The 27359-nt window shown below is 44.5% G+C and overlaps 1 protein-coding gene across 1 annotated transcript in view; it reads right to left on the bottom strand.

Annotated features, from left to right (window-relative positions):
* Nucleotides 1–27359, bottom strand: part of UBR4 (ubiquitin protein ligase E3 component n-recognin 4) — a 114040-nt gene that overhangs the window by 36390 nt on the left and 50291 nt on the right. Inside the window, 25 exon segments of the mRNA XM_032787556.2 lie at nucleotides 260–385; nucleotides 1462–1600; nucleotides 2579–2818; nucleotides 4913–5106; nucleotides 5251–5338; nucleotides 5580–5665; nucleotides 6505–6649; nucleotides 8252–8420; nucleotides 10170–10406; nucleotides 11427–11505; nucleotides 11634–11861; nucleotides 12852–13001; nucleotides 13947–14156; nucleotides 15302–15418; nucleotides 15817–15924; nucleotides 16411–16507; nucleotides 17394–17568; nucleotides 18060–18197; nucleotides 19368–19472; nucleotides 20470–20647; nucleotides 20789–20919; nucleotides 23296–23407; nucleotides 24875–24996; nucleotides 25420–25560; nucleotides 26571–26745. Of these exon segments, the coding sequence (XP_032643447.1) occupies nucleotides 260–385; nucleotides 1462–1600; nucleotides 2579–2818; nucleotides 4913–5106; nucleotides 5251–5338; nucleotides 5580–5665; nucleotides 6505–6649; nucleotides 8252–8420; nucleotides 10170–10406; nucleotides 11427–11505; nucleotides 11634–11861; nucleotides 12852–13001; nucleotides 13947–14156; nucleotides 15302–15418; nucleotides 15817–15924; nucleotides 16411–16507; nucleotides 17394–17568; nucleotides 18060–18197; nucleotides 19368–19472; nucleotides 20470–20647; nucleotides 20789–20919; nucleotides 23296–23407; nucleotides 24875–24996; nucleotides 25420–25560; nucleotides 26571–26745 (3690 nt within the window).

The following is a 27359-nucleotide window of genomic DNA, read 5'->3' as shown; positions in this document are numbered from 1 at the left end:
TGGAGTGTGAAACCAGAATGACAGTTTCAGTTGTAGAAGAGAATGGGTTAGATAAAGGCAGCCTAAGAGCAAAGTCTATGGATCCACAGGACTCAATCTAGCCCTAGCAAAAGCACATTCACTACATTCCTTTCCATCACAAGCCTGATTGAAATAATGCTGCTTTCTGGTATGCAGCATTAAGGCCACTGCCTTCTTAAGCCTGGTCTTGGCTAAGGTCAGTTGTGCCTTATACTGGGATTTGTCTATCCCACATTACCTGTGGCTTTTCAGGAGCAGCCTCATTTACTTTGCACAGCAGGTTTTCTAGCTGCGGCCGGTGTCCCATCAGCTGATGATACACTCTGTCAGCCTTATCCAGAAGAGTGTTGATATTTGTTACTGCCTTGGAAGAAAGTAAAAAAAAAAAGGATGTCACTTACATTCAGAGAAGATTTTTATTCCACCTTTCAATAGTGTTACACTCGCCAGCAGAAACAGTTGTCGATTCATCCATCAGTTCTGCCTCTCAGCGTCTCTGACTGAGAGGCAGTGCTGCCTACAAGGCTTTGGGTATGTGGGCTCCTGGAAGTCATCATGGCCATAAGTCAGAGCCTAAGCACACAACATCTAGTTAGACTAACTTAATTTGTGCATGTGGAAAACAGTAAAGAACCAGGATTGTTTGTGCTTCCTCCCACGCTGCCCCTCACACTTGGGCAGGGGGATGGAGGTAGGGGTGGAGGGGCTTCCCATAAACATCTGTGAAGCTACACCATTATCTTCCTTGAGAATCCTCCTTAAACTCTCCTTTGCCATGATGGCTACAAAAACCTTGACATTGGTTAGGATGCTGGTGTGCAGATACCACTGCCTCCCATGCTGACCAATACTGTACTCCCCCTCTGTTGTCTCTTGTCTTATACGTAGATTACTTTGGTGCAGGGACTGTCCTTTTGTTCTATTCTTATACAGCACCTAGCATAACGGGGCCCTGGTCCATGACTGGGGCTACTAGGCACTACCCTAAATAGGAACAACAAATAATAATCCTGTAATCAAACACCCCTCTCACCACAGAGCCCTACATACATGGAACCGATGGATGCTACATACATGACACTGGATGGTTGCTTTGCCAAGTGGAAAAAAGTCATTTTACTACTTTTTTATAGAGCTGCCTGCCTGATGCAGAAGACACCTCTAAGGGAGACACTGTGCTCTACATCCCCTGAAATGCTGGAGATGGGAAGGGGATCCTGTACAAGGCTCAGTGCCAAAGCAAACTTACCTCCATGATCAATGGCACGTCTTGCATTAGCCACTAAGGAGTGACATAAGGTACTCCCCCCTCCCTTCCAGGCACCAAGCACACTGCCTCCGTAATGCTCCCAGCTGAGATATCACCTCTGACATCACTAGCTTGTTGGCACATCTAAGGGATAGTGTGTTTTGTTAGGAAACTACTTGTACTAGTCTCACCTTCTTCCGATCCTCTTCATTTTCTATTGGATCCACTGCACAGCAAGGCTTGGCATACAGCATGAAGTCAAAGCGAGCGTATTTACAGAACCCACAGGCATTGCAGAGGAAAGGATCCTTCTCATCATAATTAATGGATCTGAAAGCAAACCAAAAGAATTAAAGAGGGCAATAAAACTGTTTTATTGGGGTGCGTGTGTGAATGACAGTGGGGAAGGCTTTAACTTCTCTGTGTGCACGCACACACACTCGCACAAATGAGATGGATGGGCATTAAAACACCCAAGCTGCCATAACACCAGCTGATAGCCTCACAAACACCTGACCACTTGAAGCACATTGGGTGCGTTTCAACAACAAAATTTTGTCTTCATGTCCTGCTGTCCGGGAGTGTAGTGTAGCTGTGAGCTGTTATATGCCTGCCATATTCCTATACAGTAGGTGGAAGCATTTCAGTATATAAACACTAACAGGATCCCTCTAAAGAATCTGCAAAGCACCTTGGACTCTTCAGAGTTGGGAGGAGACAGAAACTGGCTGGACAAGGAGATGAGACAAAAAGCCACCGGGAGGGGAGGGTACGGGACAAGGGGTTGAGGGAAAGAAAAGGAAATTAATAATTCTATAGTCAGAGCAGGGTTTGAACAGTGGCAGTAAATAAGACCTGTGGCCAGACTGCAAACAATGAGGCTAAAACAAAACATTGAGTAGCTAGCTGCTCATTCAGTGAGCACCATCCATCCTGCAAAATGATTGAGACACAGGTCGTGTGGGGGGAAAAAAAAACAACAGTATGTGATCATTAGTCTATATCATAATGCACGTCAACAAAGGCACCAAATTAAGATTCCCTGGGCAACCTTAATTCTGGCATTTTCTAATTTCGGAGGGCTTGACTTTACAAGCCTTTTTTTTTTTTTTTTTTTAAACGTAACTTTTTTTAGATGTTATATTTGGTTTCTGTTTGGCTACATTCACATTGTATCCCTGAAAGCCTGTTTTATACTTGGACTATGTGATTCTGATTAACCTACATGAATGTGCAGTTTTACTCAACAGGAGGCTGTTTGCTAAGCATCTGACACGGTACGCAGTGCTGAAGGAATTATAGACTCACCTGCACTTGTGGCACTGGTACACGTTCTCGCCACAGTTCCCACACACCCCAGGGTTGGCTGGGACAGATGCGCTGCACCGAGGGCACTGCAGGGTTTCTGTAGAGGCCTGGTAGTTCTCATAGAAATCTGCAAATTCAATCATCAAGTTTGAAGCCACAATGGGCAGTGGCAAATCAATCTTCACCTCTGTCTGGCCTGGGGTCAGCTGTACCTTTTTGGCTTTGTGCCAACGGGCAGGCCTGGGAAGGAGAGGAAGAAACATTCATTTAACAGAACAGTAACCTCCCACTCTCACACGCAGAAGCCAAAGACAACCATCTCAACTCAGAATCTACTTTAATCAGCACGAATGGAGAGCAGTTCTAGGATTCATTTTCTTAGCTTGTATATTGATATGACACGTAGCCAGAAATGCACTTTAAGCCATTATCCTCTTCGTAGCAAGAGACTATTTAGGATTAAAGAGCTGTTGATGCCTCATGGAAAAAACTAATTTTACAAACCCTTTTTCTAGGAATTTTCACCTCTTTATTAGTAAAGACGTCATTATGAAAACAGGATATTTATTTCTAAAGATCTCATCTGCTCCTCCTCCTTATTCCCAACCTGAAGTCAGAATTGTGACATCATAATCCTCTCCTAGACAGCCACTTGTGATGTCACTGGGCATTAGAAATTCAAATAAGCAGCAGGATAGTTTAATTCGTAAACCAAAAAGATCTGATTCTAGCGAGAACGTCTCAAGAAGAAAGAAGGTAAGAAGTATATAAGCAGAAATGGGCTAGACTGTGTAACATGTTAAAAAGGAGCATTTTCTGGTGGTTAAAGCAGGGTATGGGAGTCAGATGATCTGGATTCCATTTTTAGCTCTACTAGTGACTATTGTGTGGCCTTGGGCCACTCACTCAACCTCTTTGTACTGCAGATGCTCCATCTGTAAAAGAGGTAACTCTACCTCATCAGTGGTGTGACTCTGTTTAATTCATTATGTTGGTAAGGGGCTTTAATGTCTTCTGAGGGATGGAGATGGAGACATTCAAAGTACAAGCTTTCATGACGTGTCAGTGGCTTTAATACCTATCTCCAAAAAACAAGCAAGTTATTTGCTTAAATTGTATCTGCACGCACAAATTTTGCAGGCACAAATCAGACTCTAGGTTTTGAAAAACCTAGAATTTGGATGGTTTCTTTGGTGCTTTAGAAAACAAAGATCCCAGTGCAATCCCACTCAGTGGTGTAACCGAGGGAAGAGGCAGATAATACTCTCAGAGGGAATGCAAACACAAGCAGCCAGCCAGACAAAATCAGCCAAGTAGTGGAATGGCCAGGAACATGACGAATCTGTTCATCTCGGCAGAAGCCAGGGCATTACATTCAGAGGCCTACAGTAAGAATGCTTTATACCTGCTCACAGAAAGATGATTACAGGGTTAGCAGCTTAATGATGGGATCAGAATCCAGGACAGTCATAGACGTATATGACAAAGGGAAGATTGTAGATTGGAGACATGCAGGGTAACCAAGCCAGATCAGGGGCACTTAGGCATTTTGAATTCCTCAATTAGATCAGGAAATAGAGACTTTCAGCACAGAGGAACTAAAAGATGACTCTAAGTCAAGCTCAAGGACACAATCTTGCTACAACTTCAGTTTGTAAGACACATCAGGATGCCTAGATAGGGCTAATTTCTACATTCTCAAATCTGTTATTTTATATGTGCCAAAAAAATAAAATAAAAAAATTCTTCCTATAGACAGGGGTGAACAAGCTGGTTATCTGAGATGCATCAAGAGACTAGTCTGTGTCAGCGAGGGCATTCTCTATTCAAACATCCCAAGAAAAACACAGGAGTAGTTAGTATGCAGCAAGACTCTCCCTCTCTAGGTCTCCTTCACAAGAATCATCTACTCAGTGCACAGACAACTTCTTCAATGGGATGCTATCAAACTCTTCAGTAGTGAACAGGATTTTAACCAATATTCATTATCCTCATTTTCATTTCAGCTTCATTCCCAGACCACATTACACTGTTCAGGGCACAGCAATTTTAATGCTAACAGACTTTCCACTCGGGGATCAAACAGCTACAGGAGTTTTACTGACATGGCCATCATTGATTCTCTTCTCCCCACCCTCCAGACGGGACCAGGAAGTTTCATCAAGTACACATCCCGATCAGTGTCCTTAGCTGAGGAGCTAGAAGGTGAAATGAAGTTCTCTAATTCAGGTAAGTGGCATATCCTGTGCCAGGAAACAGTCAGCCCCATATCAAACTTGTATTTTGGCCAAGAAAAATATCCTGACACCACTGCCAAATCCAAGAAGTACATACTTGTTTTTCAGCTCCACTATGGCCTGCACTGTCCTGTTGTTGTAATAGAGGTTGATAGTCCGGACCATTTTGGTCCTTTTCAGATCTCCTATCTTCACTGTCACTTTGCTAATGGTGTGGCTGCCAATCAGCTTCACCACCTGCTGGGTAGTGGTATACCGTGTGTCCACCTTGATGGAAGACAGCTTGATGTACTGGGAAGAGAAACAAAAGTGCTATTAAAATCCTCAGCCAACACAACCCGATCCCAATGAATGGAGAAATACAGCAATTTAGATGGCTATAAAGGCTGGGATCTCTACAGTCTGAAGGGAAGACGAACAGCACTGATCACTTACACAGAACGGAACTTCTGGATTGTTGCAGACAAGACAAGGATCACTCTCCAAATAATAGCCATCAAATTCCACCAGGCCAGACAGCGTGCTGGATAGAGAAAACATTAAAAATATCTGTACTTTGGCGTTCCCTCTGCTTTAAACACAAGTCATTCAGAGAAGCAGAACAGATTTAGTTTGAGTGCTTTCTTAAACCAGCTGCAACAAGTCTGTGATTTCAGCTGAGGCCCAACCCCACCACTATTTTAACAAAACGAGTTTACTCTCCCTGGTGGAATGCAGCTGAAAAGTTCTTGTAATTTGCTGGAGGAAAGACAGGAAGAACTCACTTGTAAATGTTGGAATTAGGATGGTTGGTAAGGATGTGGTTCTGGGTCCGGAGGATCTCAACAGCCTTTTGAGAGTATTCCTTCAACTGAAATACAGTTAAACAAAGGAGAGAAGGTGAGGAAGAAATACCTTTTATTGGACCAACATCAGCTGGTGAAGAGATAAGTTAAACAAGTGACTCGGAAAAGAAATAGTATCTTTTCTGCACCTTCCAATTTAAAGCAAGTTTATGGTTTTTAACAGCACAAAGGCCATACAGTCTCCCTCCCTATTGCCTGTTAGTTCCACAGTGGATGCATGCTCTATACCCATAAGAAGCAGACTTTCGTTGATACTAAAATTAGACTTCTACTGAAGTGATGATGCAACCCTTGGCTAACAAATGAGATTACTGTCAAATGTCTGTGGAATGCTCTCACCTCTTGTGCATATAAACGCACAATTATCAGAGCAGCCCATGACACCACAGGCCCCTGAGAAACCATACCACTTGCCTTTCTTTTAGGTCAACACTAATGACTATAATGTATTTCTTAGGGTTGAAGCAGATTGATACCCGTAAATTAGAGCTGGTTGGGAAACGATTTTCTTCTGTGAAAAATAAACAAAAAATCTTTTGTTTTCCTCTTGTCAAAAAAATTTCTTCAGTTTTTCAGATTTCACTGAGGAAATGTTTTTCAGGTTGTATTTATTTATTTATTTAAAAGAAAATCCATTTTTGGAGAAATTAAAATGAAGTTTTGATGAAAATTTCAACAGAAGTTTTCCATCAAAAAATGTTTCAACAGCAAATATGATCAGCTCTATCATTAAAGTTACTCTTAACCCTTGAAAAGGGCCACACATTTAGAAAGACAGAAAAAGAAAGAAAAAAAAAAGTGAGGGAGAGGGCCTCACTTCAGCTGTTCCAGAGAGATGTCATACCTTTTTCTCAGTCTGTTGTGTTTTCAGAGAGAAGTATCCCAGGAGATCCACAAACTGGGCAGCCTTCCGTCCATAGGCTGGGAGTTCTGGCCATATTGACCACATGAGATCTAACAGCAGCTCTTGCTGTGACTTGTTAGAGTTCCTGATGAACAAATTACAAATCAAATCAGTTTCTGGAGATTAGTTTAGATGTGCTTTTCAAATCCAGCTCTTACAGGAGTTACCCAGGTGAGAAATATACTGCAGTCAGTCTAGGCTGCTGCAAAGTACACACAACAAAATCACCTATGTTGCTTAATCACTCCTCTTCTCTCCACTGAACTAAGTCGAGCATCCTGCTGAATGGTCCTGTGACAACTAACCGCAGAGGAAGCTTAAGGAGTTCAGCCCACAGAATTTTGCCCTATGGATAAATAGCAACATAAGAGTGGCCATACTGGGTCAGACCAAGGGTCCATCTAGCCCAGTTTCCTGTCTTCCGACAGTGGCCAGTGCAAGGTGCCCCAGAGGGGATGAACAGGTAAACATCAAGTGATACATCCTCTGTCGCTCATTCCCAGCTTCTGGAAAACAGAGGCTAGGGCAGAGGTGGGCAAACTATGGCCTGTGGGCAACATCCAGCCTGCGGGACCATCCTGCCTGGCCCTTAAGCTCCTGGCTGGGGAGGCTAGCCAGCCCCCAGCCCCTCCCCTGCTATCCCCGTTCTCCGCAGCCACGCTGCCAGGGAGGCAGCGCAACTTGCACCTGTGCACCTCCCAGGCTTTCCAATAAGCCAGTCCTGCCGCTCTGAGCGGCATGGTAAGGGGGCAGGGAGCAGTGGGGTTGGATAAGGGGCAGGAGGTCCCGGGGGGCAGTCAGGGGACTGGGAGCAGTTGGATGGGGTGGAGGTCCTGAAGGGGCAGTTAGGGAGTAGGAAGTGGGAGGGGGCGGGTGCCAGGCTGTTTGGGGAGGCTCAGCCTTCCCTACCCAGCCCTGCATACAATTTTGCAACCCCGACTTAGTCCTCGGGCCAAAAAGTTTGCCCACGCCTGAGCTAGGGACAGCATTCATGCCCATCCTGGCTAATAGCCACTGACGGACCTATCCTCCATGAATTTATCCAGTTCTTTTTTGAACCCTGTTATGGTCTTGGCCTTCACAACATCCTCTTGCAAGGAGCTCCACAGGTTGACTATGCGTTGTGTGAAGGAATACTTCCTTTTATTTGTTTTAAAACTGCTGCCTATTAATTTCACGATTTCAATGATATGTGCATCACTTGATAACAATGATAGTCTGCACCTCTCTAGAAGAAAGATTCTCTCGTGGTTTCCAAGTTGTACAGAATGGAACAGACAGCCCTGACTCCACACAGCAGAAACTGAACGTTCCCTTCGAGTTAAGATCAAAATCCATGGCGGTGAATGAGCCACAAGTGCAGTTAACTGCAAAAATGGTGGAAACAGATCCTCAAGATGACGCTGTCAGCCTGAAGGCCTCAAAACACCTGCAGAACGGGCAACTGAGCACCAAGACTTCAGACAAATAAGCACTTTGTCGTCTGTCCATCTTAATCTGTAAACTTCTTTGGAGTCTATTTTGTGACTTGCATAGTGTTGAACACAGACTCAAGAGCACAACTCAAGTGCTAGAAAGCAGTGACTGACAAGTTTGTGCACTGTAATTCACCACAGAATTTTATCTGCTACAAAGGATCCATCTATGAGAAAAACTGTGGCTTTGAATAGGCCCTTTAAACACATACCTGTAGATGTGGAGTGCCAGGCAGTGTGCCTGCCACCGCACAGAGGAGGAGTTGGACTCCAGCAAGAAGCAGCGCAGGAACTGAATAAGGGTTTCCTTATCAGCAAATTTATTCAGCTGGTTCACCAGAGCCGTGCAGAGCTGGTCTTCTTGGCTGCCAGCACTCTCACCTGGAGAATAGCAAATGGCACAAGTAAAAAGAGCACAGGAAACCAGGTGGATCAATGCATCACAAGTGTGGCAGATGTATCTGTTTCATGGATGGCATGGCAAGAGAGAGAGATCGATCCCCGGCTGACAACTGTGTGAACTGTAAGTGTTCGTTGACAGAAAACAAGTTTTTGGGTTGAGATTACAGTAGAACCTAAGAGTTACTAACACCATAGTTACAAACTGAACAGTCAGTCAACCACACACCTCATTTGGAACTGGAAGTACACAATCAGGCAGCAGCAGACACAAAAAAACCAAATACAGTACAGTATCAGAGGGGCAGCCATGTTAGTCTGGATCTGTAAAAGCAGCGAAGAGTCCTGTGGCACCTTATAGATTAACAGACGTATTGGAGCATGAGCTTTTGTGGGTGAATACATCTGATGAAGTGAGCATTCATCCACGAAAGCTCATGCTCCAATACATCTGTTAATCTATAAGGTGCCACAGGACTCTTGGTTGCAAATACAGTACAGTGTTGTGTTAAACGTAAACAACAAAAAAATCAATATATAAAGGGAAAGCAACATTCTTCTTTTGCAGAGTAAAGTTTCACAGCTGCATTAAGTTAATGTTCAGTTGTAAACTTTTGAAAGAACAATCACAATGTTTTGTGCAGAGTTACGAACATTTCAAATTTACAAACCATCTCCACTCCCCAGGTGTTCATAACTGAGGTTCTACTGTAGTTCTGACTGAGCGTGCCCCCCATTTTTTATTCCAGAAAATGGAAGCTAGCATCTGTGACTAATGAAAGCAGGGAACGTCTGAAAGGTTTGCCAGGAAGTTTTAGAAATGTACTACACTCCCAGGAAGATCCATACTAGCAGCTCACCCTGCTGCTAGAATTGATCTCCCAAAGGCTTTCCCTACCACAAGGGAGCCCGTGGAGTGGGAGGCTTCCTAGGTAATGACGTGATGCAGAGCACTGGAGTGTTACACAGTGGAGAGCTGAGGGACTTGGAGCTGCAGGTTCAATACTTAGAGGAACTTACTTTAAACGTATTTTCCCATGCACACAAGCCAGGCGGTGAGGGATAGGCACTAAGAGGGCCCCCCAAATCATTCGTAGACCGTGAATGGGGAAAAGTTTGAGCACAGACACGTAGGAGCTGCTGCTTAGGGGCTGAATGTGCAGCCCCAGTAGCTGCTTCAGCTCTCACCAGCGCCACTTAGGGAGTCTGCATGGTAAGAATTGTGATATATTATGATCTCCATTAGAATTACAGACCCAGCCAATTTATTAGGCATTTGTGAACGATCTGAGAGCTCCTCAGCACTTCAAATTTATTTCAGCACCAATTTTAAGGAAGCTTGGCTCCATTCCTGACCCATTCCAATAAACATGCAAACTACAACAAAATTGGCCATGTTTCCATAAGTGTTTCTTCTGCTCTGCACACTTGGGGCTCTTGCCAAGAGCCGTGCATGTCTCAGAGCCGGGGAGAAGTGCATTTCTATTACCAGGAGCCCTGCAGAACAGGACTGTGGTACAAATAGGCTAACGGCTTGCAGCACAGTTTGGGGAAGGCATAGATCAGTGGTTTGAGTGTTGGCCAGCTAAACCCAGGATTGTGAGTTCAATCCTTGAGGGATTTAGGGATTTGGGGCGAAAATCTGTCTGGGGATTGGTCCTGCTTTGAGCAGGGGGTTGGACTAGATATCTCCCGAGGACCCTTCCAACCCTGACATTCTATGATTCACACCTTCTCGCTCTTTTTCCTTTTCTTCCTTCTTGCTCTTTTTGGTGGAAGACTTGCTCTGCGTTGCTGGCTGCCCAGTGCCTGCTGGAGCTGACGTAGAAGAGGTGCTGGATGATCCAGAGGATGAAGCCACAGACAGCACTTTACTGCCACACAAAGCACAGGACAGAAGCTGCAGAAGAACTGGTGACACTCCCTCGTCTACCAGAAAACTGACTTGTAGGAGAAAATAGAGAACAGCTGCGGAGTAAGGAGAGGAAAAAGTTTAAGTCTGAATAAAGTAAGTTAAAATCACCCCAGAAGTACAGCCCTGCAAATCCATGGATGTTCGCTTCATATCCGCGGACCATTTTTGCAGCTAGCACAGATGCAAGGGCTGATTGTTAAGAGCCAGGCGGGCAGCTGTGAGGAGTGTGGCGCGGACCCTCTACCTTCCCTGGGTGAGGGTCTGGGGGGCAGGGATACTAGGTGGAGGGCCTGAGGAAAAGGGACACGGGGGGAGGGGGGCGGCTGCTTGGGCTCCCTCACAGGGCAGGTGGAGGGTCCAGTGCAGCTCCCCGCCCAGTTTTTACCGTGGCTGGGCTGCGGCTTCAAGAGCTGTCACCCCCTCCCCACTTCCCTGGCCAGAGGCTGGTCAGGAAGAGCTGTGCTGGCAGCTGTGGGGAGCCTGGGTGCCTCCGCCTGCCCTAGGTGGGGGGGGGGGTCTGTGGGGCAGGGACAGTGAACACGGGATCTGGGGGGCAGGGACATGGGCTGGAGACTGCTTGGGCCCCCTGCCTAGGGCAGGTGGAGGGACCCAAGCTCCCCACAGCTGGCCACAAGAGTGGCTCTCAGAGCCGCAGCCCAGTCATAGTAAGAGCCAGGTGGGCAACCGCGGCAGACCCTCCACCTGCCCTGGGTGGGGAGCCCGGGAAGCCCCACAGGTCAGTCTGTCTCTGACTGGCAGGCAGGCAGGCACACACAGTCAATGTCATGTCTCTCGCTCCCCAGTCCAGTGCTCTTCCACTAGATCATGCTGTCTACTTCATTTCTTTTAACTTTCTCTAACCACAGATCAGAAGCTACCAATAAACATTGATAATTAGTGTTAGAAACAAATCCTGGGCAACTCCAAGCTCTTCTTTATCCCTTTCAGGTCCCCTGTGCTGAATGTCAAAACAGACACACTCTTTCAGCAAAGAGCTAAGAAACCCTGGATCAACTCTAAGCTTACTACGAACTGCCTCCGTTCTTTAAAATACTGTCACAGAGAAAACTCACAATCATCTTTAATGCAGAATTTCTGCCAGTTCACTGTTCGCTGCGTGGCGATCTCTGCACAAGCCTTCAAGTGTTCCATCTGAAATGCAGAGTAGCATGGGATTTAGCAGCAAGTCAACTCTTCTGCTGATGTCATCATTTTCAAATGCAGCATGCCTCTCTCACTACATGCACACGTTTTATCCACTTAAACACAATTCTCCTTACCAGGCTGATCAGTGTATCATACTGTAGGGCAGAGCCTGAACTTGCGGTGACCACACTTGCCCGCAGATAAATCCCTTGTTCTTCCAGGAGTTTTTTGATACCGCGAACATGAGAATCCAAAGTGTGCAGGTCTCGGAGCTGCCGGTACTTCTCCTTTGATCCACAGATGAAGAGAAGGAGTTTGCGGACTTGGCGACGTACAAATGGAGTCTGCTGGATCATCAGGTACTAGACAAAGCATTCAACATGAATGCTGTGAAATCAATAGTTGACCTATTTCATCACAGCAATCACAAGATCTCAAGGTGGGCCAAGCTAACATGAGTATTATTTCCACAGGTAAAGAGGAAATGGAAATGCATTTAGCAGCTTCTCTGTTGGGGAGGGGATAGCTCAGAGGTTTGAGCATTGGCCTGCTAAACCCAGGGTTGTGAGTTCAGCCCTTGAGGAGGCCATTTAGGGATCTGGGGCAAAAACTTGTCTGGGGATTGGTCCTGCTTTGAACAGGGGGCTGGACTAGATACCTCCTGAGGTCTCTTCCAACCCTGATATTCTATGATTCTAAGGTACTTGGACCATCAACACAACAAGTTTCAGGCAGAAGAGAAGTTGCACAGCAGTGCCATGTAGTACTGGAGCTAGTGGTTATGAAGTGATATCCTGCAGGGTCATTCCATGGCATAGTTATCCAAGCGACCTATGAGCTCTGGTTAAAGGCCCTGAACAAGCTTTACTGAATTAACAGCTGCACTCCAGGTTACGACAAATGTAAGATGATGTGTGGCTGCCTGAGGAAATAGGTATGTGTGTACATGTGTGGGGGGAACCCACAAATCTAAGTTGCCCATTGAAATAAATGCAGACCCCAAACCCATAATTTGTTCTAAAGAACATCAGTGAAGTACTAGCAACACATTTTCCCATTAGACCACTATCTAGCAGAAGGCTCTTGATTCTAGACCAGCAAACAATGTTGAATTATGGATAGCAATGGCAATGCTATCTGTGGAGCATGCGCTCCCATAGATGCTTGTTCAGTATAGACATACACAGTGCTGAGGAGCTAGCTCTCTTAAGTGGGGGAGTGAGAGAAGGATCTCAGATCAGTCACACCAAAGTTAGGGCTCTCCCAGGGAGGATACCATTATTTACTTCCTTTTCTTACCACCCATAAATCCTACATCCCATGTCCAGGAGCACCATACATTCTTCACTTACCTCAGACAGGAAGTAGAACCAGGAATGATCAAAGACGGGTGGTGGGATCCGGGAGTTTGTGTCAGCAATTTTCTTGATTTGATAAGGTAAGCGCAGCACCATCTCTGTCAGAAGCTGAGTATAGGCCTCAAAAACATCTGCTGCATGACCCTGAAGTGGAAAAATTCAGTGGGTTAGCTAAGGATATGGAGCGTGAGCACAGAACACACTCATCTTCCAAGCATGGAAGATTTATTCTCAATTGCACCTTTACAGCTGAGCATTGGCCTGCTAGACCTAGGGTTGTGAGGTCCCTCCTTGAGGGGAGCCATTTAGGGAACTGGGGTGTTAAACAAAAAAAACCAAAACACTGCCTGGGGATTTGTCCTGCTTTGAGCAGGGGGTTGGGACTAGATGATCTCCTGAGGTCCCTTCCAACCCTGATATTCTATGATTCTATGAAAATAAAAACCCTTGATTGGCAGATGAACACAAAACCAGCACAATCCTATGGGGAGGGTAATAAAATGCAGTGGTTATGGTGTAACAGGTCTCCCTGCCCTTAAGAATTTTAATGTTCTGTCCTTCAAACTAGAAAGCATTCTATCATTTAATTAGGCTTCCACGGTACTGCTCCTATGCATAAATCAAAGCCTGACGCCAGTGGAAGTTTACAATAAAGACACCATGGTGGTTAAACAAGCCTAGGATTTAGTTTATAAATCATGACTGCAATTGGGCAAACAACTGCAAGGCATCCTTGCCATGGTAAACAGCAGCGATTTGTGGATCTTTGCCTGCCAAGCAAAAGAATTCACCCCAGAGTAGCATCCCTTCAGAAAGATTCATGTTTAAACAAGAGACAATGACAATAGCTCCAAAGAACTGCATGGCGCAGGAATGCAACAAACATGGCTCCAGTGTCAGATCGCATCAAGAAGTCCCAGACGTCAGTAAGGACTCTAGAACTCAGGAGGAGAAATTTTGAATCGATGGAGAGACAGACAACAGCAGGCCAGATGCTAGATACTCCTACAGCAGTTTGGCAAGGAAGACCTCTCTGCCTGCGGCTGAATGTTGATATAGGTAATGAGGGTGGCATGGTGCGGAACTCACCTTCACGTATTGCCGGAGAAAGAAGGGACCCATGTCAGGTGGAGAAGAGGTAGTGTGGGGTTTCAGCAGCTGGCTGGTGGCTATGGGCTCCTCATCGTTCTGCTGGCTTTTCCAGTATTCCAGCAGCGACTTCAGAACGTGCAAACAGTAATCAACTGCGCCAGAGCTCAGCAATGCTGCAGCAGTGGCACTGGAAATGAGGGAAGAGGACTGACAGGGGAATACAAAGGTTACTCCACTTCTAAGAAGCAGCTGTTTCAGTAAAGCAGACAAAGTCATTAGCACCAAACAGCCATTTGCAGGCATTGGGAGTAAGAGGGCAGATTCTGCTGAAACTTTACGGGCAGTTTTCATGTTTGGGGTTTGAGTTTCTTGAAAAAAAATAAAAAAATCATCAACTGAAATATTTACAGAGACTCTTTTGAACAAGTGCTTAGTAAAGAAAAACAAACAATCAATCTCCTCCTAAGTCTAATCTCCCCTCAACACATGTGCCAGAGGCCACTGAGCTGTGGATTAGACGACTAGGTTTTTTTTTAAATTGGGATTTCTATTTGTTTATCTGGGATTTGGCCAGCTGGGGGTGAGCGCCGCTGAAGAAAGAGTCGCTGCTGCAGATGCCACTCAGAGGCTTTGCCCCACCCAGGTATTACTCCACCTGCATTCTGCAAGACGTTGAGCTTTGATTTCTGTGGGAAGCTCAAGTGAATAACAAAGGCTAGAGAAAAAGCTACTGTAAATAAAACTATTAAAGCAGCCCTGTAAATCCAAACAAACCCCACAGCTCATAAGCTTATTAAAATTTGATGCAGTTCAGACTAAATTTTTAACCTCTATGCTTTTTTATTAATCTCCTTCCCACCACACATACTGTTTTTATGCCTTATTACTGTACCTTTTAGCAACAAATATCTAAGGAATCCTCTTAGCGATTTTTATGTTGACACAGCAGCATATTGCTTTCCAATAATCACATTACAAATCCCCTTTAACTCCTTCAGTGTCAAGGTGGTTTAACTCTGCTAGGCCATTTTAAGAAATACCTTTCTCCGCTGCCTTTACTCCAAATCAACAATGGAATCTAACTCAGCTACTGCCACTGGAAAAAACTTATCTAGTCTCACTGTCCTGCTCGCTTCCCCTCTAATCGCAGCTGGGGTCTTTTTCCATGATAGCCAAGTTGTGGCAACATTGTACACTCCCCACAAGGATATACCAATGCACATCCAGTCATCCTTAGTTCCAGAATGTCCATTCCAGAGAATCCCCCCCAGCCACTCTTTGCCTGGTGAAGGATGGGAACTCCTGAAGGTATAGCCCCTTTGCAAAGAAACTTTAAAGGTACCAGATTGTACCTCACAAATGGAAGATTTGGATCCTGACTTGGTCCTGGACATGAACACACTAAGCAGTCTCATTACCACCAAGTGAACTTCATTCAGAGCAGAACGTTCATTCTTCTTAGACACATCCTGCAGAGAGAGATCAGTCACTTTACACAGCTACATTCCAACTCTAAGATCTAAATGACACCTTGGCAACAATGGATGTTAGTGTAAATCCCCCTGGTGTGCAACAATAGATATTAGTGTAAATCCTCTGGTGCTGATGGCAGCACAGACCCCAAAGTATACAGTTATACTGAATAAAACTTGGATGTTCCTGATCACTGCCAAAGCCAGGTCTAAGAGTCTGAATAAAAAGGTAACAATTTATAACTACATTTCATATCGACTTATTTACTGATACCAGCCTTACCAGTGGAGAGTTATGCTCCAACACCATTTTCCTCCTCACAAAGTAAAGCAAGTCTATTTAAAACAAACCCATTGCTCTAGCAAGCTGCAAGTGTTTGCTCACACCACTCTACCTTTTTATCCATGCCCAGTTCTGCGATGAGTTGGGACAGAAGGTTATCTAGAGCACCCTTGTCCTTCTCATCTTCACCATCTAGGTCTGTTGTGAGCATCAGAACAACCTGGAAACACAGAAATTGGAGAGGCAGTGAAGTCAGGTTCCATTATCACTGCGAGAGAGATGGACTATCTCCATAAAACACCCCACAGAGGAATCCCAGATTCCAATACTCTCTCTTCCATGAATCATGCTTAGACCATCACATCTGATTATTAACATTTGGTATGGTCAGCAAAGACCATATCGGTCTAAGTGACTAAGGATACTCAAAGGGGTTTTAGCCATATTGATAAGAGAAAAGGAATGCTGAAAGGGAGCAACAATCTGTAGAATATAAATCTAGCAGAAACTCACAGGGACAACACACTGCCTATCAGACTCGACGGTATAAAGAATGGTCTACAAGATCTAACGAGAAAGACCTTGTAATATGATTGGGTTGGGGGGAGGAAGATGGAAAATGTACGCAGAATTTTGTTGAAAAAATTGTTCGATATTTGTTAACTACCAAACAACAGGGTCTCTTGATCTTTCCTCAGTAAGCTACCTGCATGTATGGAATGGCACGGACTCCTCCAACATTACGCAGCTGGGGTAAGGTCTGCAACAGCCTCTCCAAAAGCATCAAACGGACCATGTGCAGTCTAGAAAATAAGATATCAAGAATCACACATGAAACAATTAAGTTTCAGACATCCTGTAATAAAAGTGAAACCCAAAAGCATTACAAATGGGACACCCTGACGTGTCAGCAAAAATTCAATTCCTGACAAGTTTGAGCTTACCAAATTAGAAAGGCCAAATCACAGATGCCAGATAGGCCTTTTACAGGCAAGTCATGTCAAAGGCAAAATCAACTCTGGCATCAGAGAAATAATTAAAGTAGTACTCTGCTTTAGAATGCTTTTCCCAGCACAATTACCTGCAGAATGAAACTGACCAGGGACATATGTCACAAGTCCATTCCAATCTGCAGAGGGCATCCCTGAGTAAGTGGAATTTCGCAGAATCATCTGTCCCCAGGTCAAAGAAAAAGGGGAAAACCAATGAGAAACTGCAGTGAGATTGTTGCAGACTGAGGAGGTTTTTTTTGTTTGTTTGTTTGTTTTAAAGTATAGAGCATGCTTGACAGACACCAACCTGGGCAGCCTACGCTATGTTTCCACACTGAATGTCAGATGTCACCAAAATTTAAGTTTTAGTGAGTGGCTCACTAGATGTATGTGTCTAACATTCAGCTTGTTCAACCCTGCAAGTATAACTCCCCAGATGAACTCTCATGGGACACACAGGTGACAAGGCAGACTGACAGATGCATGGATGCAAACAGTGGCTTGCTCTACGCACAATAATTGTTGGAGACCAGTGAGATGGACTTCTGGCCTCTGATCTCTACCACAGCTGTTCATTATTCTCTATGGTTTTATAGTATCTCCAAGGCCCATTTCCCCTGCATGAAAATGTAACATCAGTGGCACATGAGTGGGTCCCCTCTGATCTATTCCTCCATGGGAAAATAAAGCTTCATACCTATTGCTGGTGTGGACATCTCCTTCAGCTTCTCCTTCGCCTTCTCCTTCTGAACCATCCCCTTCCTGCTGCCCTGTGGTGGTACTGATGGCACCGGTGCTTGAGCTGACACTGCCTGGCCCAGCTGGATGGCCCTCAGCTGTAGTGTCACCATACGCGCTGCTGCGGCCGGACACTGAAGAAGGAAAGGTGACATGAGCACAACTGAACACCATCTCCACTATGCCTCAGAGCAAACCGCAAAGCTGAATGACCATTTGGGATAATAATTCTTTGGATTCCGGAAGGGGGAAAAGGTGTCTGTGGCTATCTTCCAAGGCCAAAAAAGAGCTTTATTTCTGTACAAATTACTTTAACACCGCATACAACCGTGTGTGAATGGTCTATTTTTATTATACAGGTTTCACCCAAAGCAAGAGCTTAAATGAAATGGAGTCAATACAGGAAACTTATTAAATGAATCCTGCATACGTAGTTTCTAAAGCACACTGAGATGAACATTAAGACAGTCCACATACCCTTACCATGCACTAAAGATTTGTTCCTTTTTGTCAAACAATATTCTTGTCTCTCTCAGACACTGCTATAAAATAACTACAGTGCAATCATCTAAACAGTGCCCAAAACATGTAGGCACTGGCCAAATAAGTCACTGACTGCTATTACCACTGTGCTCGCCAGCCACTGAATCCACGGCACTGCCACCACTCTCAGAGCCCACACTGCCGCCATGGTCAGCTGGTGAAGTCCGAAGAGTAGAGCCATCCGTTGCCGCTGTGCTGCCTTCATCATCAGATGCTGGAGCTAAGAGAGTAACGAGAGCTGTTACAAGTAAAAACACTGTCTTTATACAACTCTAAAAGAGTATGCTCTAGAGAAAAGCCAAGAGTGACTCCAGGTTTCTGTGTCTATTTTCAGTAACCAATCAAGAGGATATGGAAATGTCCCTCACTACTTCTCAAGTCGGCTGGACAGCTCTGACTAGAGAGGTGTCATGAGAAGTCTGGGGGGTCTAACTACAGAAAAGAAAATGTCCCCACCAATTCAAGGGATTATCAACCACCAGGAAGAGTTACATTTGGTTGCTTATTAAATGAAAATTACTTCAGCAGCTCTACTATATGAAGGAAGAATCTCTTGCTATAATTACACTCAGATTAAAACCTCTCAGAACAAGGGAGGAACATAACACTATCAAACGTATCTGAAACCAACTATAATAGTAGTGCTCTCGATACTTGAGCTTAGAAGCAAATTCTGCTCTGCTTCTTAGGTTAGAAACTGTGGGACAAATTTTCTCCAGGGACCACGGACTAGCCATCACTGTACAATCATCCCTCTGCTTTAAATCCAACATCCGCATGCACAAGTGAGGATTATTTGCACCCTTAATGAATGGCATCAACTATCATCTGTTAGAACAAGTGGTAGTGCTCAAAAAAAGGGTGTGCATGAGCTTTTGTTCACAAACAATGGAGAATAGGTTCTTGAAAGGGCTACCCTGTGGTTGGAGACAGACCAAAAAGGGTTAAAGAAATATGCTGTGTTCACGATCCTTAAACCTTCCTAATTAAAAAAAAAAAAAAAATCTGGAAAACCTAATAATTTGAGCTGCTGATGTGCCATTATACCTTTTAAGTGTAAGTATCCAAACTGAGCAGAGGTGCTCTTCCAGAAGTGAAAAATTCACAAGAGCTCTAAAGCAGAATGCTAATGGAATCTAACTGATCTCCTGGGTTTCACCGACAATCTACATTTTAGCTGTGCAATCTGGGAAGCAGGCTGCTAGAAAAGTTTCCTCCTGAACTCCAGATTTCTGGGGCTGATTGTTCATTTTTAAAGCAAAGAACCCAAAGACAGTGACTGCTTGGCAAAATTACTAAGTGACCTGCAGGAGATACTGCAGTGCAGGCAGTATTGCTATAGGGTTCAAGATGCCGTCAGAGAGTTTAATATCTTGTTGTGAACAGTTACCTGATGCTGTGGTGTCAGAGAGAGTTCCAGCATCAAGAGATGAAGAACTGGGGGCTTGGCCAGACAGCCCCAGGCTCTGTAGTCCAAGTGCACTGCTGCTGCTTCCTGTCGGAGGTGAACACACAACACTGACTGTCAATAAATCCCTGAACTGTCTACAAAGTGCGTTAGTCCATACAAGTTAGGGTGTAAATTATGAGTACCAGTGTGACACGTACGAACTGCGCTGTGTGGACCCTGCTGGTGTGCACGGGAAGTTCCCAAGTGCAGGTTAGTGTAATAATATTTTGAAACAGTATTAGATGCTCACACTCTAGGGAACAGCAGAGTCCACATGGACCAGTTAGTCCATGTCATCCTGGTGCTCATTAGAATTTACAGGCCAGCTGGTGCAGACTACCGCATCGTGTAGACAATTTTTCAGTATGACTAAGCCTTCCTCTTTGAATACCTTCAAGATAACACACAATGGACAAACTTTAAGCTTGTTTACATTTATCCTCACATGTCTTGATTCCATCTTGCTGGCTTTGCTCTGCACAAGTCCCTCAGCCAACTGCTCCCCATTCATTTAAGTATTTTTTCTCATGCCAGCTCTTATCCTTGATGCAGTTTGCCTATCTCCTATGCCAATTGGCCACCCACTACTCATTCAAAACCCTCCTTTGAGAACCCTTCCTCCACAAAGGCTCTTTGTGATAACTTGGCAATGATAGAAATGTATGTGAACAAAAGCTAAAAATACACATAACCAACATCCGCCCCGCCCCACCCCTTAAGAGTAGTATTGCCTCTCGTGACTTAATAGTTCTCATCTGTTCCAGTCTCAATCCACTGCATCCAATGATCATTTGGGAGTGGAAGGATGATAGCGTTTTTAAGGCACTGGACCGGGAGTCAGGAGATCTTGGTTCAATTCCAACTTTGCCTCAAATTCTTATGCAGCCTCAGACAAGTCAGGTAGGCTGAGATTTTCCAAAAGGGTCCTAGGGAATTAAGTGCCTCTCTCAAATAGGAAATTCAAGGCAATATTGGTTTCTAAATCCCCAAGGCCCTTTGAAACCGGGATTCCAATCAGTCTCAGATAACATGCACATCTTACCTTGCTGGTCTTGTTGCAGGCTCAGGGCAATGGCTAGCTCCACCATTGTTTCATCATCTGCATCTGGAGGAATGTCCAATATGGGTGGGAATCCCTCTGCTCCTGCCAGGAGAGCCTCCAGAGGAGAAGGGTTGCCATTATTCACATTTTCAGAAGTCTCCAGCACCATTGACTCAGACTAAGGAGAAGGAACAGAGACAGAGCTTCTATCAGATCATCCCCATCCAGTGGAGTGCTTGGGGTTGAAGAACCGTAATTAAACTAAACCTAAGTACTTTTTAAAATAAAAGACCCCAAACAAAAAAAACTCTGGGCTCACCACCATCTCAAAGTCCCCGTGATCCACCTCGCTTTGCTCCTGGCTCTCTTGTCGAATATGTTCGCCATTTGCTATCCCAGAGCTCTGCATTTTGTCTTCTGCGTCATCATCGTCATCATCGTCCTTATCTCCTGGGCCACAAAAATACCATTCACAAACACACCCTTTCCTCATCGCTTTCTCTCCACACTAATGTGCGGAGCAGCGGGCAATGCTGACCAACACACCATGCTGTCCGTAATAGCAGAGCGCTGCAGAGCTATGTGGGAGACCCAGGGTATTTTCCCACTCTCTTGCTCTGCTGGCTGGCAAAGATTGGGATGACTGTAACTGAGGTAGAATGCTCAGCATCTGAGTGCTTCTAAGCTGTACACCCTTTATGTAAGGAGCAGTACTGATGGGATTCCATAGGGACTTTCATACAGTCATCCTCGGTTGTGAGAGGAGGCAAACATGAAGCCTCAAGGTGAGGGAATGCAAACATTCGTCTTCAGGGATGCAGAGGACCCCCAGGAACAGAGGGAGAATAGGAGAAAGCTCTAATACAAAAAGCCCCTCTCACAATGCCACTGTTCCCAGGTCACTCAATTATAAAGTGACTAACAGGCTGGCTTGGTGAAGTCAGGAGTAAGAGATTCAGGTTTTGTTTCACTCTCAAAATGAAAAAGTTAAGTCCTTGCAGGTGCAGGGTATCATAAAAAGGAACAACTCAAGCTGCTCTGTGGCAACTCCCTGCCCAATCCTGGAGGAAGCCATTTCCAGCTTTCCTCAGCCAGGATGATCAGCACAATACAGTGCTTTTGGAGTGGAAGAGAAGAAAAAAATTGTTTACACTGTGGGATCCTGCACTGAGCTTCTCCTGTAAACAGGCTGATCATTAACCTTCTCCTGCTTTAACTGTATAGGAACAGTCCTTAGGAATCCATCTAAGAAAACTTCAGATTTTAGAGGATGAGCTACACCAGGGGTTGGCAACCTTTCAGAAGTGGTGTGGCGAGTTTTCATTTACTAACTCTAATTTAAGGTTCCGTGTGCCAGTAATACATTTTAACGTTTTTAGAAGGTCTCTTTCTATAAATATATAACTAAACTATTGTTGCATGTAGAGTAAATAAGGTTTTTAAAATGTTTAAGAAGCTTCATTTAAAATTAAAATGTAGAGCCCCCTGGACTGGTGGTCAGGACCTGGGCAGTGTGAGTGTCACTGAAAATCAGCTAGTGTGCCGCCTTCGGCACCCCGTGCCATAGGTTGCCTACCTCTGAGCTACACAAAGCTGAGGGAAAAAAGAGAGAACTTCCAGAATCCCTCTTGTGCCACCCCTCCCCCCCGCCTACATTTTGGGAAAATATTCTTGCATATGGGAGAGGAAACCCACATGGATGGGCCAGGGGGCTGGTAATGGGGGAGGCGGGGGGGAGAAAGTCTTACACCAAGTTCAAACCCATCCAGGCTGGCAGTGACTAATTGTTCAGATCACTGTTTCTTGGCCTATATCTTCCGGATACCCTGAGCCTCAGCACCACCCCCGCGGGGTTGTAGCTGCAAGAGCTGGCTCGCTGGCATGTCCCTGCAGCCCCTAGGTAGAGGTGCGATCGGGGAAGCTCCACGTGCTGTCCCCGCCCCCACTGCCAGCTCCGCAGCTCCCATTGGCCGTGAACAGTGGTCAATGGGAAGGACAGGTGCAGGCAGAGCCACCTGGCCCCTCAGGGAGCAGAGCAGCATGGAGCCAGGGCAGGCAGGGAGCTGTGTGTGGCCCCCAACTGATTTTTGATGTGTGTCAATGGCCCCGATAGAAAAAGGGTTCCCCACCCATAGCTACATGAAATAAATTGGCTGTCTGGGTGGTCACTGTTCTAGTCTCAGCAGACATACCAAGAACAGGATGGGTAGATAATTCACACTCTTTACACAGATGTGGCTACTCCAAAACAGGGCAGAGGTACAATGGTGAGAAGGAAACCTGCCCTGTCCTCCATTTAGCCATATATCAGATACTTCTGTCTCTACTATGGCATCTTCCACCACCCATTAAGTTCTAAAAATATTTCTCTCTTGGATGGAGACCTGACTGGCTAATTTTAGCCTGGAGCAAAAGTGTACAGCCAACTTTTAAACCCATGAAAGTACAGACAGAAATGTTGATACTGTCTGCACTTTCGCAGTCTAGACTGGATAAACAGTGTGGAACTATATATTAAGTGGGGGCATTACACACAGCATTATATTTTGTAGCGTTACCCAATATGCCAATTTGAGAAATCAGATTTATGTAGGGTGACCAGATGTCCTGATTTTATAGGGACAGTCCCGATTTTTTAGTCTTTTTCTTATATAGGCTCTTATTACCCCCCACCCCGTCCCGATTTTTCACATTTGCTGTCTGGTCATCCTAGGTTTGTGGGTTGTCCACTTGCTAAGGGTGAGCTCATATCACATGATCTTATATGAACTATTGTGCATAAGGTGGCTCAGATTAGTCAAAAGCACAGAGGAAAGTTAGCCATACCCATGGGGGTGTTGCTGCGAGGAGAAGATGGCAGCGTCACATGTCTCCGCTTGTTCCTCGGCCTCAGCACTCGAATTAAAGCTTGTTTACAGGAAAAGCTCACTGCAGGATCCTGCAATGTAAACAGATTGGTCATTAACCTTCTCATGCTTTATCTGTACATTAACAGTCCTTATGAATCCACCTAAGAAATACCCAGCTGACTCTCTATTAGTCATCATGCAAACATATAGCACAGCTATTGTCTTCCCCATTATAAAAACACTTTTCACTGTTCCCTAAGGCAACTATGATCACCTATCCCACGCTACCACATGACAAGCATACAGTATATACTTTCTCCCTCTCTACCATCTCTATTCCTTACCATTAATTTCCACCCCTTTATAATACCAGTTTCTGGCACAAGATGCCAATAGTACAGGCGATCTAGTCCCACTACTCCTTGTTGACAATGCATAGAACATTTTCACAATATGTCTGCCTCCTGCTCATAAGCACATTTCCTCAGCAGTCAGTTTTGTGGTTTGAGCATTGGGTCAAACATTCTTTCTGCCCATGCACATATTATGTTGTACTTTTTTCTACCAACTTTGAGCTTACAATCTCTATATTTCATCACTGGGAATGTGAGGAGTGACTAACTTTACACCGGCAGTTGAATCGGTATCAAATCTCTAGCAGGAGTCTTTCAGCCCTCTCCTGCACCAACATCCTCTCCCATATTATGCAAAGGACAATGCTGTTGGATATCAGATGGCTGCTTTTAGAAAACTGGAATTCACAGGTTGACCAAGGACATACTATAAAAAGGGCCCTGAGTAATTCATGATTCCATCATTAGAGTTTTATCCCAAATCAGGTACTCACATCTAAAAGTTTCATTTATTAATTAAAAAAAGCATCTATAGTCCTTAAGGCTGCAAAGATGACCTTAAAAACATAAAAGGAGTATAAAAGCAACTCAGTGCTGTCCTAATTTGCAGAGAGTGTGAAACAATAGCTCCTCTGAGTGTCTTTGCACTGCTCCACTCCTTTCAAAGGTGCTGGTTATGACATATAATGGGTACTGATTTAAAATGTCAATACTCATCTATTTCACTGCTGATCATAGCCAAAATAGTTAGTGTGCTTAAACCACCTCTCACACCTTTCCAGGAGCCAAAAGCCTCAGCTGCCAAAGACTTCAGCTTCTTTTCTGCCAGCTTCCATAAAGTCAATTGTGTTCTCAATAAAATTAAGTCAATGGCAAAATAAAACAAATTGAATGTAATATACAAATAAATAAAACCAGGGATACTGTATTGACTGCATTATGCATAGTTATATTTAGTTCAACAAGAATCTCCATTTTATAATGTATCTGCGATTGCCAAAGGATATCCAGAGGTGCAGAATCTAGGGGCCTGACTGTAGAAGTTAACTGCAGAAGTTGCTACAGAGTACGTGGGGCTTTGATCATACCACCTCCATCATGCAAACTACTAGCCTTCTCGTACCACCCTGCTTGTGTTAGACTGTCTTCACACTGTCAGTGGTACAGGACAAACCAGCACACAATGAGAGCAAGATTACGTACAGGACAGAGTAACATTTGCATGTAGATCTTGGATGCTGTGTTGATACAATCCAGTTCACATGTGCAGTATCCATGGATAATGTCCACCAGAGCGTTGACTGTGGCTTCAACATGCGTCAGACCTAAGTAGGAACAAGAGTGTAGGATTGTGAACTAGTATTTAGACTAAGCTCTTCAGGAAGGGCCTACCTGTCTGTAAACAGACTAGCACACTGTTGGCATTATAAAAAATAAAGACCAAAAGAAGTTTATACAGACAAGTTCCCTAAAAGTATAAAAACGTAATTACTTGGAAAACATTCCACCACCACCACGACAAACTTTCATTCTTGTGACTAGCTATATAAGCCATCATTTCTTATGCTTTTGTATTTGTACAAGATATAAAAGTATTAGATCAGCATTTATTCATATCATTTAACAGGGAAATATGCAAGCAAATACTAAAACATTTTCTTCCCCTTTGCTAGCTTCATTTCAGATGGGCTGCTTCAAAAATACACAAGCTCCACTTCGTCAAATGACAAGGTTCAGCTTTAATATACCTGGTAAGCAGGCAGGAGCCAGGAAGGCATTTTTGGGTTTTGATGCATGTAGCTTCCAGAAATGGTTGACCAGCTGGGTGATAAAACTACACCCGTCTCCTTCAGTGTGTTTCTGGGCTTCCTGTCCTCCTTCACCTCCCTCTGTGAAGGGAGAAAAGTAACCATCAGAACCACGCAGAATCACAAAGCAGGATTTTGGTCACAGAAAGTCAGAAAAATTGTAACACTCATACCACTGTTTTACGCAATGAGGGAAAAGGTGGAAAATTAATTTAAATCTAGAACTCACGTCATGAGCTTAAAGTGGTGCCTATCTTTTTCGATACTGACGTATAATGCTCTAAATAGCCTGAGACCCAATTATCTGAGAAATTGCATCTTCCCTGCCTCCCCACTCCCCAGCTATCTGTCAGTGGATAAAAGGTCTTCTGGACATCTCTCACTGTCAGAGTTCAGTCTTGAGCTTACCATCACTAGTGGCAGGGGAGGGGAAGAGAGTTTGTTAGCAAGCAAGGCACCACTGAGTTAAGTTGATATTGACTACAGCTGAAAGGCAGCCAATGCCCTGATCAGGAGAGCTACCGAATGTCTAATGAACATTATTCTCATAGACCCGTGCCTACCGTTTCTTCTTGATTTAAAAAAAAAAAATTGGTAAGGGGGCCCCATTTAAAGCCCCAACTTTCCCATCTTCAACAATCCCAGTAACTGCTAGGGGCTAGGGAGGAGCAGGCAAAGTTCAGACTTTATAGTCTCCCCCAGGCCAGTAACAGCGGGCTTTTGTCAGTGCCGACTGACCTCTTTAAAATCTTTGTGCTGGATCTAGTCTGTGACTCTTGCCACCAGCACCACTCTATAGCATGTTTCTGAATTAGATAACCACGCAATGACTCCCAACTTCTATATAGAACAGATGGTAGTAGACCCCAAAAGTCTGAGAGAGAGAATACACAACACATGAGCCTTTACATCTCAGTGAGCTGAAGTCTCTTTGGTCACTCATGAACCACAGAGGATAAAATCCACATGGGAGCTACCAGCCCTTATATAAAGCAGCTGTACAACATAACAAACAAAACATAAAATATATACAACTATCCAAAGGGAAAAGTTCAATAAAGACAAAAATAGAAATTCAATGGTTTATCCACCTGTTTCCATCTGTGGCAACTTTGACTCCGTGAAATGAACCAAGTTGTTTGGCCTCATAATAGCGATGGATCGAGCAGTGATCACCAATCTCTGAAACACTTCAGGGTCCAGGTCCTTCCCTTCTTTGCTGGAGGAGCTCAAATATTGGATGGCTTTACTCAGCAAGGCCTGATCCTGCAAAGTAAGGATTATTAAAGACAAACAAGGGAATAGCAGCAGCAAAGGTCTGAAGAGCCAGGATGGGAAGGAGTAGATGGGACAATTTAGCCTTCACTAAAAAGCGAACTCCCTGTTAACTCTTCACCACCATCACTGCCACATGTGTCAGCGGCAGCAGAAGTCACCCAGCAACAAATGAATTCCACTTGGAGAATGGATTTTCATTTCTCTATATAACTTAACAGCAGTTTACTGGGTTAGACAATGCAGTAGTCTACATTTTTATGGTATGACTAGATTTTTCAGGTCAAATCATGATTTACCTGATATTGTTCTACAGTATTTGATTCAAACCTGGCTGCCCTGCAGACATCAGACCTATAGGACATAATTTGCAGACTAACTTCAGCATGTCCCAAGATACCCATGTGTTTACCCACAGATTAACTGTTACTTTTTATTTATAATATGGATTCACACCCAAATCTTCAAAGTGTCACGAATACAAAACTCTCTGATGGAAAGAAAGACCAGGCAGGCAGCAGATGCTGAAGGCAGCCAGCCAGCAGGCACATGTTGCCTGGAATAGATGCCCTTTGGGTGCACCTCGTATGTCAGCCATGCCACTG

The sequence above is a fragment of the Chelonoidis abingdonii genome, chromosome 23 (genome assembly GCF_003597395.2).
Source record: "Chelonoidis abingdonii isolate Lonesome George chromosome 23, CheloAbing_2.0, whole genome shotgun sequence".
NCBI classification, from domain to species: domain Eukaryota; kingdom Metazoa; phylum Chordata; order Testudines; family Testudinidae; genus Chelonoidis; species Chelonoidis abingdonii.
Note: the sequence above shows the minus strand (reverse complement) of the source record. Positions and strands in the feature narration are given on the sequence as shown.